General features: G+C 48.0%; 1 protein-coding gene across 7 annotated transcripts in view; it reads left to right on the forward strand.

Moving 5' to 3' along the window:
* Positions 1–17343, forward strand: part of LOC119163329 (transmembrane protein adipocyte-associated 1 homolog) — a 148384-nt gene that overhangs the window by 50019 nt on the left and 81022 nt on the right. For all 7 annotated transcript variants that reach the window (XR_012885952.1, XR_012885953.1, XR_012885955.1 and 4 more), the window contains exon 4: positions 11792–11881. Coding sequence is in view for 4 of the 7 variants with exons in the window: in XM_075872988.1 (XP_075729103.1) it covers positions 11792–11881 (90 nt within the window). In the remaining 3 variants the exon portion in view is untranslated. The remainder of the gene's footprint in view (positions 1–11791; positions 11882–17343) is intronic.

A 17343-nucleotide genomic window follows, 5' to 3' on the forward strand; every position in this document is an offset into this window, starting at 1 on the left:
AAGACTGAGCATAAATTTCTGGGCCTAATATTGGACACAAAACTAACCTTCATACAATATATTAAGTATTTAAAAACAAGGGAATAAAGACTATGAATATTTTGAGTGTTGTCATGCACTACATGGTGTAGTAACAGGAAATGTCTGATGAATTTGTGTAAAAGCCTCGTACGCACATGTCTAAATTACGGTGCTGTAACTTGACCGTCTGCGACACCATCAGCCTTAAAGATGCTTGACCCTATCACCATCTAGGTATTTGTCTTTCTACGGGTGCTTTCCCAACTAGCCTGGTAGAAAGCCTGTACGTAGAATCAAATGAATGGTCGCTCCATCTGCAGAGATGTTACATGTTTTTACATACTATCTGAAGGTGAACGCAGATGAGGAATATCCCACTTTTCTCCTACTCTACCTTTTTCAACAACCGTCCTTTGCTGAGACAGCCCTACTCACTCTGTATGAAGAGCCTCGCTCAGGTGTGCCACTTCTAGGACACTGTTTGATGGCCCCAACAGCATATCCGCCACTGTGGCAGTAGCGGGTTATAGACTGCAACTTATCTTTCGAGGAATTAACTAAACAGGCACCTACCACACATACCCGCATGCACTTCCTCTAACTCCAACCAAGTACACTTGCCCAGAATTCTTTAAAGATGCATTGAAGTCTCACACTGATGTGTCCTATGCAGCTATTGGCCCATCCTTTTCAAGTTCTCGTATGCTGCACTCCCAAACAAGCATTTTCATCGCAGAAGCTTATGCGATATCTGTGGGTGTCAAGCATATTAAGGAATCACAACTACAATACGCAGTTGTATACACAGATTCGCTTAGCATCATAACAGCTTTGAAAACACTAAACAAATATGAAAATCCTGTCCTTGCGTCGCTTTACTCTCTACTCTGCAATATCTATTGTCACGTGCTATGAAAGGCCTTCAACTTGGACGAACTGAGCCGGCAGAGAGACGCACAGAAAACTGGCTAGATGGCTGACTCAATAACAACTAGCCAGAGCGCGTGCTGCACCAGAACATCTTCCATTCTAGCGGGCAGTCATGGCTCGCGCTCGCCTTACTTAGTGTGCAAGTGGCACTATGCTCTTAAATGACACGCAGAGTGCTGGGTGCCAGGCCACCACGAGATCCCTGGAAACGTGGTGGTGGACTAGCTAGCTGCATCTGCACACAACCATGCTGCCGCCAATACATCCTTGGCTGTCCCTGCATCTGACGTAAAGCCTTTGCTTCGATGGGAGCTCAGATCATGTTGGCAGTGCCTATGGGATGGGCAAACGGAAAACAAATTGCATGTTATCGAACCGAGACTTGCGAAATTGACTGGCAGTATCCAGATCACGCTACATACAGGTAACATTTACCAGGCTACAAATAGGACACACACACTACACATTCATACCTTTGATCTGACGGTGACCAACCCATCTATGAGAGATGTGGAGATTCATTTACGGTTTTTCACATTCTCATCAGGTGTACCGAGTTAGATGCTCTAAGAAAACAAGCAATTTTTATTGCCCTATGAACAGCAGCTTCCACTACAACCTATCCTGCTCATCGGTAGGTATGTGCTTTTTAATCCCCAATCACTGTTCATATTTTTAATAGATGTAGTACGTAGTTTTCACCCTATATTCCAAAATGATCCGTAGGGCGACCTCTGTTCGGAGGTCACGGCTGCAGCGGCCCTCACCACGAACACTGTCATTTATTCTAGTTTTGCACGTTTCACATCACCGCCATGATTTTAATACTTTTGAGTTTTAACCTGTGTCGGGGCATGAAATTTTAGGTCCCTTTACAGCCGCATAACAGTATTATTGTTCATATCCTGTTCATAACACTTTGTAGCGAGAATAGAGAGTGACGCGAGACGACATTGAAAGCAGCCGATGAGGCCGTGTCAATCTTTCCACTTTATTCATAGGCTGAAACGGAGCGACGACGGCTGCCTGCGTCCGACATGCCAGGTGCTGTTGCTCGCGCAGCTCGAGTTAGAGGCGTGAGTTGGGTGAGAGGCGCGGCGCAATGGCTGAGAAATGATGATGATGACGCTACAGATTACTCCCCCTCGAAGAAATGAACCCAGATGAAAACAGTGAGAGCTTATGTACAAGAGTGTCCGGGCCGGGAATCGAAAGGGTCCGTTAGCAGATGAGGTCATCAACATGGGAAGGCGCGAGGTCCTTATGATCTTTCTGGTGGGCGGCTCTTGGAGAAGTGCATGGGTGGAAGAAGACTCCAGGACCCTGTGGTCACAGGCAGGCGCGCATCATGATGACCTGGTGGGATCACTGAGAAGCACACCCTGTGTCGGAAACGCTCGCGGCTGGCAAAGGGGGCCGCAGGTGGACATTTGGGAAAGCGTCGAAGAAGCTGCACTGGCGATGTCGCTGAAACGGTGCGGTTCATCGAAGGGAAAGCATGACGACCAAGCACTGAAGCTTAACAGCCGTGGCGGGATCTCCGATAGCGCACATGGCGCCGGCATGGCTGTCGACAAGGAGCAGTGGGCCGGTCATGCTGGCGCGGGCGTCGGCGTCTGTGGAACACTGACATCAGCGTTTCATTTCGGCTTGCGTTCCGGCGTGGGTGGTCGAGTTGACGGACGCGTAAGCACCGTGCTTGAAGAAGCGCATGATGGTCACAGTGGGCAGGCAGGTGCACGACAAGCGGTCGATCGAAGCACCACAGAGATGCAGTAGGCGCCTGGGCCATGGCGAAGGGCATTTCTGCTCCAGGTACATTCCTGCTGCGTCCTGTTGCCCTTCAAGGACTCCAGAGGTTATTCATAAAACCCAGGAGGCATGGGCTCTGCGGAGGGTTGGATGGCGTGCCCATGTTTGTCAGGGCAGCCTGGTGGTTGTCCGCCTGCGACATTGGTACAGAATGTGCGTGATGTTGGGCTATTGACGAATCTGTCACCTGGTCCTCCGTCATTGTAGCAGCATCCTGGAGGTTCCGCGTAGCATGTCACAGGCAGGCTGCGGGAAACCTTGAGTTAGATGGTAGTGGCTGCTGGCAAGACGCACAGATTGCCAAGGTCGATGGGTGACGGTCATCAGACATCTTGGACGGCGATGACTCCGAGGCATGCGGCAAAGTAGTTGTCGTGGTGTCTGGTGGGGCCACGGCGTCGCATGCCGTCGATGTCATGGAAGACGTGCAGGTGGCAGGCATGTGCGACGGACTTTCATACGCGTGCTTCAAGGGGACGCACCTTTCGGTGGTGAGGTCAGTTGAAGTGCGAGCACTGGCTACCTCGTCGTGGTCAGGTGCAGGATTCGATGTTCCTGCAAATGGATCAGAGGTAGAAGTTGTCATAGTTGGAGAAATAAGGTAGCCATAACAGGAACCCCTTCTAACTTGTGTATACCTTGCTCTGCAATGCCAGGGACATCTGCCAGGCGCTGGTGAACAGAAGCGGGCAGTATGTGTGGCCATAGCATGCGAGCACTGCAGTACAGAGGGCGTCATATGGCTGCGGGCTTGTGGTCGATTTGGCAGCAAGATGGCTAAAGTCGACCGGCAGCGCATCGAGCACGTCATTCAAAGCGAGAACTGCGGCGAGTCGCTTGAACTATGCCTGGGGAAAGGTCGTGTGGAACAGCGGCACTGGTGGGCAGAGTGGTGAAAGCATGGCAGCCGGTGTCTCGTCCAAGGGAGTGTTCTTCAGGTCATCAGTGCAGTGAGAGTAGAGAGAGATGTGAGACGTCGAAGACGGCTGACGGCGCCATGCCAATCTCCCCACTTTATTCGCAGGCTGAAGCGGAGTGGCGGCGGCTGCCAGGTTCGGGTATGTCACGCATGTGAACTAATTCTGTTGCTTGCGCAGCTCGGGCTATAGGCATTAGCTGCGTGAGACAGGTGTGTGGTCATGACTTTTTGTTTTTACTAGTAGAAAGACCTCTCATAGCATAAATACTGTTAATAAGGACTCACAGTGGTTTCACTCATTTGTCTTAATTAGTGATAGGAGAAGTTGGCTACAAGCATTGAAGTGAGTGAAAAAGTGCTGACATGGACTTCAGGGGTGGGGGGAATTGGCCCTACCGCCTCCACAACCCCCCTCTGGATTCGCCACTGGTAAGAGGCGCGGCACAGTGACTGAGAAATGATGATGACGCTAAACTTCAATCATGAACCATTGCTCTTCGCTCGTTATTGTTCATGGCTCTCTTTGGTCAAGCATGGCCCTTGCGAAGTGTATGCTGTGGGGCTAGTTAGTAAGGCGTTTAGGAAAATTATAACTTTTCTAAAATGAGACACGAGAACGAAGTGGACAGGAGGATCGCAGTCCTATTCACTTCATTTTTCATGTCTCATCTTTAGCTCAGCTATGAATTTTCTAAATGGCCCTTGCGCCATAAAACCCACATATCATCGTCAACTCGGTTTCACTTGCAGAAATCGCACATGTGCTGGAGACCGGAACGTCTGGTCACGTTATCTCACTGAAGTCATCAGCTGCTTTGTTTATTTTAGGGGTTGTTGCTCGTAGTCCTTGCATTGATTGTGGCTCCTTCTGGTGGAAAAATCGCTGCGGCTTTCCTGGGACATTGCGTTGCAAAGGGACATTAACCTGCGTAATCAAGTAGAAAAGGCATCAAGGGTACGGGTTTCATGCCCCTCAGTCAAACGCGCTTTGCAAGTGAGCCGGGAAGTTGTGGCTGAAATGTAACACCATTGGGGGGAAAAAAAAGAATGTTTCAAAACGCAACACCGTTGTGTGGGAAAAAAGAATGTTAAAGAGGAAAGGGCAGTGGCTCCCAAAATTTTTGGCCGTGTTCTATCCTGTGTGGAACGCTGCATAAGCCACCCTTACCACAGTACACCGGTGCTCGGTGGAAAAGCATACTGAAATTTGAGGGGCTGTTAGCATTAGTCACAGGACACAGCACATCTTCTTCCTCAAATTCACATGCATGTGTGTTCCTCATAATTGTGAGTACCAGTGTGATTGCCGATGTCTGAAAAATTTGTGGCAATCATTTGGACGATAGTTATAGCGCGAGAAGAAAACGACGACACAGAGACAAGAAGGACACACGTCCTTCTTATCTCTGTGTCGCCGTTTTGTTCTCGCGCTATAACTATCGTCATTCCATACCAACTAGTCCAAGCTGCCACACTTATAAATCATTTGGAGCAGAGTATAACATTTGTGTAGCCCTAAGAAACTAAGAAGCAAAACCGTATGGTGTCTTTTTTTTTTTGCCATTCCCACTGGTTATTTTGACGGTCTGACAGTGGCTTCCCCACTCCCATCCCCATTGGTTGCCATTGCCATCCACACTGGTTACTTTGATAGTCTGAGCTATGACAGCGGGGAGGAAGATGAAAGTGTGATCTGCTGATGCTGCTTGGAACTTCCCCTATTGAGGCCGTGTTCTCTACCGTATAGCAGTGAGAATTCCTGGAGTCATCACGCTTGGGCCATTCCACAAGAGAACAACCAGCTGGAATGAGTACCAAGGGCAGGTAGCACAATTTTTCATAGCTAACAACTTCGAAGAGGAAAAAAAGCGTGCAGTACTTCTTACCTGTTTGGGACCGGCCACGCATTCATTACTACGGAACGTGCTGTCACCGTCTAAGCCGTCAGAAACATGCCTGTCAATGATCCTTGACATATTGAAGAATTTTTCGCTGAAACCATTGGAAGTGGTTGCAACGTTCAAGTTTAATTCAAGAATACGCCGTTCCGTTGAAATCCCTGGGTATTTCTTCGCTAGCTTGAACAAACTTACTGACGATTGTGCCTTTGGCACGTTCAGAGACAGAATGCTTTGTGACTGCATTGGGCTGGCATCAACAATGAGGCAATGCAGTGTTGGCTGTTGGAGTCGCCAGATTCGACCCTTGATACCGCAAAGAAGACAGTTGCCGTGATAGAAGTGGTGAACAAGATTCTTGTGCACTGTCAACAGCCATGTCTATGACTGTTGTGCCGGTGAATGTTGTGTCACGTGATACAGAAAAGCATAAACCAATTACATTTTTCCGCTGCGGAGGCGAGCATGTAGCAGCGCAGTGTCGTCGCCAGATGCCGAATACCTGGGTCACGTTGTCACGGCTGCAGAGTTTCAACCCATCCCTAAAAAGGTAGAGGCCGTGCTCAAGGCGCCTAGACCAGAAAATTTCAAGGCAATGCAGAGTTAATTAGGCCTAGTCAATTTCTACCACAGGTTTCTGCAGGGGTTGTCTAGTGAGTTGTGTCGTGTTTTGTCGGGGTCGGAAACCGCCGCCGAAAGAAGACTACGGGAGCGGTACTGAACGTGGTTTATTCCATGCCAGCGCGCAGTGGAGAACGAACGGCTGCGCGGCCACATGTCTGAGTTTATATAGTCAACGGTCGCGATAGTCGAGCCCTGTCCTGTTGTCCTTTCTTTTCTTGTCCCGTCTTTTTAGCGCTGTTTTTTAACTTCTGTGAACATGAACCAACCAGCCCAAATGCGTACGCTTCTATAGTCGAGCCGCTGCTATCGCTCCATAGGCGATGATAAAATAAGAAGTTGCATTCCTTCAACGAGCTGCTTGTGGCCAAGTTGTCTTGGGAGTGGTGTGAGCATCACAAACATGCTTTCCAAAGGAACGAGGAGGTACTTGTTTAAGCAGCAGTGCTGGCGCATTGCGACCCCAAGAAACCAGTGGTTTTCGTATGTGATGCATCACCATACGGCATTGGTGCCATTCTCGCCTATAAGGAAGGCTTGGGGGCTCAACAACCAATCGCATTTGCATCACGAAGTCTCGTGCCAACCGAGCGGAAGTACAGTCATCTCGACAAGGAGGCTCTTGCGCTCATGTTTGGCGTGACCAAGTTCTGACAATACTTCTGGGGACGCGAGTTCAAGGCTATTAGAGACCATAAACCATTACTGGGCTTGCTTGCTTTGGGCAAGCGCGTGCCAGAGATGTGTTCATGGCGTATCATGCGTTGGGTTCTGATGCTAGGTGCATATAACTACAAACTTGTGGACTGGTCAGGAGCAAGCATTGCCAATGCAGATGGTTTGAGTCACCTACCACTGCAAGTGTACGTTCAACCTGTAAAAAGGCCAGCGAAAGTTTTCATGCTGGAGGCTGCTTATCCTCTGGTGCTACGGTTGACTGTAGTCGTGGAAGCTACTTCCAAGGATCCAGCCTTAGCGAAGCTACGATATGCCTTATAGTCTGAAGCTGAGCTACGTGACCCCCGAATTCAGGTTCTACGCAGACCGAAAAAGCAGACCTAAAGAGGCTAACCTGGATGCCATCAAGAGTGACTGACACAGCCACCAATTATATCGCTGATGTTGTTTTGTCAGACGGTAGGTGTTGTTGGTGCCATCAAGAACAGTTGTGGCCGAACTTTGCCCCGACAGACTTCTTCAGCAATGCCAGTGTTTTCTCCTGTGCAACAAGCTTCATCAACCACAGAGAGCGTTTTGAAACTGGCAGGTGTGCAACCGGCTGAGCAACTAGTTCTGCTACCCAGGAAGTGTGAGTCGAAGCAACCGAATTCAGTTGCTAAGCTGTGTCCTGAAACATGCAGCAAAAGTGGAATAGCAACAAGCGATCTGATTGTGGCTACTGCCCATGGTATTATGGTAGTACACCAGTGCTGCGAAGAAGCAAGAGGACAAAAAAAAAAAACGGTTGTGCGTTTCTGATGAGGAAGGCCACTAAACTGCCATTGTTTTTTTCTTGTTTGTTGGGAGGAGTGTAACATAATAGACACCGCAAGACGCGCTGATATGTGATGTGTGATATGTGATGTGCATTGTGTTACGTCACCACCAGCTTGCTTTAAAAGATGAGTACGTCGGAAATAAAGGGCACCGTTTTTTCTAAGGTATCAAGCATACACCGCTTCAGCTGCTCTCCGTGAAGTGGCTATGACCAGCCATGACAATTACTGCCTTACGGATCTCATTTGCAGTCTTTCAAAGGTATTTTGCAGGCACTGCAAATGCAAATTTGGGTTTCATCATTGCTTGCACAGTGAAGTGGATTAAAATACTGCCTTTATTGAAATAGCAGTACCCATGCGTGGGATTTAAAGGGGCCCTCCAACATTTTTGAAGCTCCTGTTTTTTTTATTTGTGTTTTTGCTAGAGTGATGGCTGAAAATAATTTTTAATTTTAGCTTTGATCTAAGTGTCAATATGAAATGATTAAGTATCTTAATCACAATATCAAATCACCGAATCGCTTCTGACCACATCAGCACGTGGTGGTGCTCACCAAAAGATTTGCGGGCGAAAATGACAGAGGATGGCTGCAAGCCTATGATTGGATAAATGTAACCTTAGGAGAAATCATGGTATGCCATCAGAACTGAGATTACTATTGTGTTTGATTTTCCTTTTTTGTGCTTTTTCATTGAACCTCGAACAGACTCGCCTGCAACAAAACAAGACCACTGAGACTACAAAGCTCAACAGAGACGCTGGCTACCATTTTGCCTCTGGATTTTCCATATGAAAGGCTTCTCTTTCATTTGCATTCATAATTGTAGCGAAAAAAACTAGCCCCGCACCAGCAAACTAGCCTGCATCACTGCCTTGCCTTCTCTCTCTCTTCCTTCTTGGTTTTGTGTGTTTGTGAGCTGTATCTTTCGGCACGTGTTGTGGGGGCTTGATTGTTATAGAAGGGGTACAATCAAGGTGGTTATTGCACCCATGTATTTAGTTGGGTGGCTCACCGAACAACTCGCGAAGTGTCAATAGTACTTCGCCGCTCTGGTCATTTGCGAATTCTCTCTTCAGAATAGGAGGAGGGAGTGACACGGAATGTTGTTAAGAACAGCAGGAAATACCTCACTTCAAAACAGTCGCCCCACTCAAGTTCTGACAAGTCAGGCACCATGTTCGTTACTATGGCGATGATGTCAACATTATCTTGTGAACAATCAGGGGTGGAACAGCTGCGCCAATTCGATACAATTTTCTATTTTTACGCCGAGCTGTGCCAAAACTATGAAATTTGCTGAAATTGCCCCATGCTGTTCCAAAATGCCAAACCAACCAAAAATTTTCTCAGTTGCGCTAATTTCAGCAAGAAATGAAGGCCGCAAATGTTGCTCACCTGCAGTTCGAGTCATCAATCAATCCAACAGACTCTAACCTTAAACCACGGTAAACTAACCACACTAACTTTAATTACGTCAGGACACACGCGAAATGCGATCGACCAGATAAAGAACAAAGCCGTGTGCCCATCGGTCCTCTGACCGCAAAGGATGCCTATTGGCGAGACAATACAACATTAAGACAAAAATGCGTTGCCGTAGCCATGATCGCCTCGCGGGAAATATGAACTTCCTAGTCAGCAAAAGCGGGTATGGCATCTTAGCAACTAGTGCTTGGAGCACATACCTCGTTTTTCACCCGTGAATAGAGTGGACGTGCGGCAAGCATCGGCGACCACGTTGGTTACCATAGCAACGGCACATAAAACATTTTTCTGTCTTGAAGTTGCGTTAGTTGCGTCGTCCTGACGATAGATATCCGGTGCTGTCACTGGACCAACGGGCGTGCTGCGCCACTGTTACTTTGTCTGGTGGAACGCGCCTTGTAAGCGAGCCGAGAGGATGAATTCTAAATCTAACACCCATTGTAGAAGAAGTGGGGGGGGGGGGGGGGGGGGAGGCGTAGTGGTGTTCGAAAGTTTATTGGATTGGCCTTGCTCTAACCCATGCAGAACGGTGCTTCAACCATTTTTGCCCCAATACACTGGTGAACCATGGAAAAGCATGTTATGATTTGGAAGGGGTTGTTAGCATCGCTTACGGGACAGCAAATTTCGTTCAATTACTCATGCATGTAGACTACCTCATAATTCCGAGCACTAGTATGATCGACCAATTCTGAAAAATTACTGACAATCATTTGTAGCAGAGTATGACACTAAAAAAATTTAAAAAAAGAAACTGCACTAGTTTTTTTTTTTCACCACTCCTACTCCTCAGTTTCACGAATCCCTCGAATTTCAAGGTCGCAAGCTTGGCAGATCTACATTTCAATTCGCGGATTTTGTCAAAGGGTTTGACAGACGTGGCAAGTTCTAATGTAGACTTAATCATTGTTTGGTAATGGGGTAGATTGAAATACTAGTTTTATTGAAACAGTAGTGCTCATGTTTACTCTGCATGATTTAGGTAATGTTGAATGACTTGAACATACTTTTTTCTAAATGTAAGCCTTCTTTGCTCCAAATGTGGTCTTTCGTGATAACAAAAAAGGTTTAATTTCCCCTAACTGGCTCCAAATTTGCATTTTAGTGCTCTAAAAGTAAGGTTCTGCTGCTCAGTTGCATGTGTCTTCTAGCAGTATGTGCATAGTCAAGCACTGCATGCCGCTTGTAACTTGTATAAATAATGTTGTCTATTCCGTTCCGCTGTCATGTGGTAAGGTTTATGTAGGACAAACGGGGCGCTGCCTCAACATATGCCTGCGTGATCACTGTAGCTCCTTAAAGGGTGCGCCGCTTTCCCATTTGTTCACCCAGCGGTTGCATCCCGGAATTTTTCCGCACGACCATTGTTTTCAGGCATGCTGAATTTCGCATAATAGAAATAGCAGAAGCCTTCGCAATTACAAAAAATGGTGAGGCGTGTGATAGTGCGCCGTCAATTGCATTACTGGATTGCGAGTTGACGTATTTGGAAAAAACTATATGATGTTACATATGCAGTCTTTTGTCACGGCTGCACGTGCATGTTTTGTTCTTCTTTATTTACTTTGCTTTTCCGTTTCGCTTGAATAAAGCAAGAAACTGGTACAGGCGAGCAGACTAAACTGTCTTAAATATTCTCGGGCAACTCTCTAAAGAGCCTTAGTGCTCCTTGTAAACCTTACTTGTTGCAGCTGACGTGTTTCTCATCAATGTATCGATTGGTTGTGTTGGGTACCTTTTGGGATTCTGGATGCTCTTGATGTGCGTTGCTGTCCCTGCCGCTGCCGAATCATCGTCTGTCGTCATCATCGCATAACGTGGTCACTGAAATGGCGGAGGCTCAAAGCTTAGGCCTAGGGGCTTGCATTGATACCGATGCTCAGAGCCAACGTTGCCCGCTGGAGATTGTCTCCAACGGCTTGCTTTAAATGGGGCTTGCGCAGTTGCTGCACCCCGAGCAGCCTCACTCGAATGGGTCGAGATCTTCGGCCACCTCTCGGATCGCACGCGTTACAGTGCGCGCTCACGCCGATTTGAAATCTGTCTGCATCTTGTTGTTGTCTTTCTGCTTCTTCTGAAGTACTCTTGCGCATTACAATCATCCAGCAAAGTTCTCTGTTATTGCCATGAGCATGCAGTCCTCATGACAATAATGGAGTATTCGGATGCTATCGGGGTATTAAAGTCACCGATATGTGAGTAAATTTTTTCTGAATGCCTTGTGGTTCCCATTGTTGATTTGCATGGCACAAAAGCCAGTACATATGGTAAAAGTTTTGCCTCTTAATGTGTTTTTGTGTTCTTTGTGTTGTCTTGCTTGTTGCTTTGAGTACAGGTTTTTTTTTTAATCTATTTTGATATATTTTTTCTTACCTTTTCTATTTGGGAATTAATGGGATCTTCTGTTACATTAGAGTGCATGAGTGTTTACAGTATGTAGACTATCTCACTGGACAAGGAGGTGCATTTTCCATGTTTTGTAGCCTGTTGGAAGACATGGCAATTTTTGTGTATAAAAAAACAGTGCCAGCAAGCTTCACGGCATCTGATCAAATATAACTACTCTCTGGCAGTTCACTAGGACTCCACTGTTGTGCTGTGCAGGTGTCCCTGAATGCTGTGATGAGTGTAATCCGCTGTGTCGTCTCCATGACAGTCAACGCTGCTGCTCCTGCAGGTGGCATAGCTGACAAGGTGAGTTCTTTGACGAGACACTTCAGAGAAGCTTTGATTGAAGAGAGTGTTCATGGCAGAGTTCATCAGTGGCGCATTTACACCACGATTATGACATCGATAAAGTGGATGAGAAAGAAAAAAAACTGTAAGAAAAAGTTCCTCTAGTGGGAATTGAACCGAGGACTTCTCAGACCACTTTAGGCGCGCGGTGCTCTCTTGATAGCTACCGAGACAGATGCACGGTCCTGTACAAACGCACCTCATACACATTTTCTCTTGTATGCTGCTTCCTGTTGGCGGGGCGATGTGGTGGTGGCACCGTTTGTGAGCTGTGGAGTGAAGCAATACATCATGAGACTTGCTAATGCTGTTAGAAAATGATTCGGCCCTGACACAGTCAAAACGTGGCCTCGAAGACCGGCAATCTCAGAGGTTCTGGTTAATGTGTCCTGATACCAGTAGGGAAACTATGTCTGCACTGGCATTGGGTAGATGCAGGGTAGGTGCAGGTAGGTTTTGCACCTTTCATTTCGTGTTAGCATGTGACGGCTCATTGTGCGAGTATTACATGCACAAACGTTGGTTCTCCACTGCGGACTGCTTCAAGTGCGATAGCACTGACTAATGAAACTGCTGCGATGAATGCTGCGGAAAGGCAACAGTGTCGATGTGCGAATGGTGTGCCTTTGTAAGACAGGGGCCAGCCAGACTTGAAAAGCGTGCATGCGTTTGTGACTCGTGCTCCGAAACTCTGCCTCCTGTGTTGTGTATGCATAGGTGTAGGTTATCATATTACTCAGGAGCGCACATCGTGCTGTTTCTCTCCCAATAGGCCACGCTGTGAAGAAGCGTGTGTTGTGTACAATTGTGGATTATGCTTTTGTTGATATTTTCATGGGTATAGAAAGGTACCTCAGGCAAGGGTGCCGAAATGATACAGAAGGAATGAAGACGACAATGTTGTTGTGGGGCTGTGTCCGGACTGCCCTGTTGTCCTGCATCCTTGCGCGCTGTGTGCAGTGTTAGCCCAACCAGCATTAACTTATTAAATGCTCCCCGTTACATATTTTTGGTGGAGGTGCAGGGTAACATCCCAGCTCTGGATCTCTCTAGCGGACGTCACCGTCGTCCAGCCACGATGCCTGAAGACAGTGCACTGTCCGTCCAGTCTACACCTGCTCCGTCACCTGTGATCTCTTCCCATCTTCTGGATCTTGGTACATTTCGTAGCAGCGACACAACTGTCGTTGACGAGTGTCTCGTCCTATACGAGCGTGTCAGCAAGGAATACAGGTAGGATGAGATGTTTATGCTGGCCAACATCATTTTTTACCTACAAGGTACTGCACGTGCCTGGTACGAGGCGCACGGGGAAGACCTGACGAGTTAGGACGTGTGCTAGGAAAAGCTCTGTGATTTGTTCGGCCGGTCAGTTGCTCGACAAATGGCAGCCAGACAAGAGCTCGCGTCACGAGTTCAGTCTTCCACCGAGCCGTACGTCACCTATGGCCAAGACGTGCTCGGCTTGTGCCGGAAGGCCAACAATGACATGACAGAACTATACAAGGTGAGCAATGTGTTGAAAAGTACAGGTGATGATGCCTTCAACATTGTAATTGGCAAGAACTGTACCACCATTGACTCAATTGTCAGTGAATGTCAGCGGTTCGCACAAGCCAAAAGCAGGAGAATCACTCAACGCCTCACTCGACTCCCGAACACCGCTGCGGCTTCTTCCTGCGAGGATCCTGTGACACCACATCCACTCATGAATTCTCTCAACATCACAAAGATTGTCCGCCAGAAGCTGGAAGCCATGGCTTTCTCCGCTTATCAGCCCCCTATGCCAGACAACTTGGCCATGTCGTGGATCCCACCGCCGTTCACCAGTTGTCGGGAATCCCACCCCGCTGATCACCAGTTGTTGTGATCCCGGGGTGCTGTGGTAGCGTGGTGTAGCTTCGGGTTGAGGAAACGACCGCTTACAAGATGGGGATACGAAAAACAAACAAGGTTTATGGCACTATTTACAAATATTTACAGCATGAGGTTAAGAGTTCACAAACCACGAGCGTGGTGGTTAAACCTTTTCTTGGTTCAGAGCGACGTCCTGCACTCTGCGGCGCCGTTATAAGCCCTGTCGGGCTCCTCCTTCTTCAGTCGAACACCAATCACATACACACAACAGGTGAGGGGTACGAGCAGGCACGGCGCACGTGAACAGCCAATTTCGAGTCAAGATCACTGCACTTAAAGGTGGCGCCAGAGGGGCTCTTGCTCGTCGTGTGTGTCACTGGTCGAGGGATCCCAAGCTTCGGACAGCAGAGATCAAACGGTCCGCCAACCTCTCTGCTCAATTAGCAGGGCATTTTGTGGCGGCGGTCGCCGTTTCTACAAAGGAAGACGCTGTCTTTGTTGTCCCCTCTGGAACGGCTTACCGCTTCGTGGCGACGTGACGTCTCATCCGCCGGCTAACAGTGACAATACCTGGCGGGCATAAGCATTCGGCGAGTCGGCTGCTTGTTTGAGGGTCAAAAGAGCGCCGCTGCCCCGTCAGATCTCGACGCTGGTTCCAAGAAAACCTGGGTTCCAGGCGTGGGAACGCGGCCCGGCTACGCTTCTCAGCGACAGCATGGCGCCTACCGATGGCGGTCGTAACAGCTTCCCCCTCGCCAGATGAGTCACGGAGGGCAGCGGTCAACACTGCTGCTCGCAGGGACGACGAAAGGGTCAGTAGTTGAATGCCAAGAACTGGCCTTCGCTTGTGGCATGGTCCGGGTAATTGCCGAATCTTCGACACTGTTTCTGAAACTCGACCACATGCACAAGCAAGTACTCGGCCTCTTCGAACAACCAAGCCAAAAGAGGGATGGCAAACCAATTTTCTTTACTAGCTTTAACAAAAAGCTCACACTCAAAACTCTCAGGATTCACTTGTGCTGAGAAATCAGACGTGCTATCTTAAACCTTCTCATAATAAGATGCACGTCAAAAAAAAAACTAAAATATCAATTTTGATACATAAAGAGCACCCCAGAATGGCTTAGAAAGAGCGGCTGAGCGCGTCAGCGTTCCCATTCAATTTGCCTTTTTTATACTTAATATCAAAATGATATTGCTGAAGAATCAAGCTCCACCTCAAAAGGCGACTGTTCTTCGATGTCGCAGTTTTCAGCCAGGTAAGGGGACAATGGTCTGTTTCTACTGTAAATTTAGCACCTCCGAGGTAACACTGCAACTTATGAATGGCCCACACAATGCAAGCGCACTCCTTTTCTGAAGCGCAGTACGCCATCTCACGAGAACTCAATTTCCTGCTCAAATAGAGCACGGGATGTTCTTTACCATCGTCATCCTTCTGACATAGAACGGCTCCTAGACCTCGATCGCTAGCATCACATTGGACCGTGAATTCGCGGTCGTAATCAGGAGCTTTCAAGACTGGACGGCTGATCAATGCTGCCTTCAGTTTTAAGAAGGCGGTTTCTTTCTTTTCATCCCAGGCCACCTTCGTAGGCTCTGTCCCGCGGAGAGCATCGGTCAAAGGACTTGCCAACGTGGAATAATCTCGGATGTAATGATTGTAGTAGCCTGTGAGTCCTAGAAACGCCCTGACGTCGGTCTTTGTTATTGGCCGGGGATAGTCAGCTACTGCTGAGATCTTTAGCTCGCAGGGTTTCCTGAAACCTTGTCCTACGTTGTGACCTAAGTAGTCGACGGTTGCTCTCGCAAGACAACACTTCTCAGCCTTTACGGTAAGCCCTGCTTGACGCAACCGGCCGAGCACCTCCCTTAAATGCATCAAATGATCCACCCAGGCATCGGAGAATACAGCGATGTCATCCAAGTAAGGTACAGCAAAAGCCTCGCAGCCCTTTAAAACCTTGTCCATAAGGCGGGAAAAACAAAACGGAGCATTTTTGAGACCGAAGCTCATCATAGTGGGTTGATAGCTGCCCGCGGGAGTAACGAAAGCTGCGTATCGGCTGGCTCGCTCAGTGAGCGGCACTTGCCAGTAACCTCGAGTAAGGTCCAACGTAGTCACGTAAGCTGCTCGACTAACCTGTTCCACTCTCTCTTCAATGTTCGGAATCGGATACACCTGATCCTTTGTGAGAGCATTTAACTTTCGATAGTCAACTACAGGTCTCGGGTCTTTGCCCGGAGCTTCTACCAAGATCATTGGAGAAGCATATTCGCTCTCTGAGGGTTTAATTACTCCTAACTCCAGCATGCGCTTTACTTCTTTATCGAGAATATCTTTCTGTCGTGGAGATAAACGATAACAATTGGACCTCACGGGTTCCTCGGAAGTCAACTCAATGTCGTGCTCAGTCAAATCAGTCCGACCCGGCTTGTCAACAAAGCAGTCGTCAAACTCTCCTATCAGCCCGCAAAGATCCGAAAGCTGGGATTCTTTTAGTTCCTTTCTTTGCTTAGTTTTATTAAGGAGTTCTTTAGCGCTGCCTTTCCCTCCATTTAGACAAACAAAGTTGTCCTCCATCTCCTCAGGAAGATTCAGGGTCATATTCACCATAGCCTCTCTTTGCACATAAGGCTTCATTAGGTTGCAATGATAAATGCGTACCTCTTTACGTCTACCTGGAATTTTCACTGCGTAGTTGGTCATAGATAGCTTTGCAACTACTTCCGCAGGCCCTTCCCACTGTACTTCGAGCCTGTTCTGCCTTGACGCTTTTAACAACATGACCCGGTCCCCTATATTGAAAGTTCGTTGACGAGCTGTTCTATCATAGTAAACTTTTGATCGGGCCTGGGCTGACTTCATGCTGACCTCCACAAGTTCTTTGGCCTTATATAGCCGCTCCAGTAGATTGAGAATGAACTCTACCACGGTCGGATCTTCTCCGTGTCCTTCCCACGCTTCGCGCACCATTCTCAAAGGTGAGCGCAATGACCTACCGTACACCAACTCGGCGGGGCTAAAACCAGTGGATTCGTGGGGTACCGTCCGCAAAGCAAAAAGTGCCGCTGGGAGGCATGCATCCCAGTCTCGTTTGTTCTCGTAACACAATCCTCGAAGGACGCGCTTCAGGACGGAATGCCATCTTTCTACGCTATTGCTCTGAGGGTGATGAATAGAGCTGTGCACTATTTTTATGCCACATCGTTCGAAAAAAGAGGTCGTGAGGACACTAGTGAATACGCTGCCCTGGTCACTCTGTATCTCTGTAGGAAACCCTACTCGCGAAAAGACGGACAACAGGGAATCCACAACACTCTGTGATGTAACCTCACGCAGTGCCACTGCCTCAGGAAATTTAGTGGCTGGGCATAACATAGTTAGAATGTAACGACATCCTGTCTTTGTCACAGGGAGTGGTCCCACTATATCGATCACTAACCGTTGAAACGGCTCGGTAATGATCGGCACTAACACCATAGGTGCTTTACACTTATCCTGCGCCTTTCCAACTCGCTGGCATGTGTCGCACGACTGCACAAAATTTTCCACGTCT

The sequence above is a fragment of the Rhipicephalus microplus genome, chromosome 9, assembly GCF_043290135.1.
Source record: "Rhipicephalus microplus isolate Deutch F79 chromosome 9, USDA_Rmic, whole genome shotgun sequence".
Taxonomy (NCBI): domain Eukaryota; kingdom Metazoa; phylum Arthropoda; class Arachnida; order Ixodida; family Ixodidae; genus Rhipicephalus; species Rhipicephalus microplus.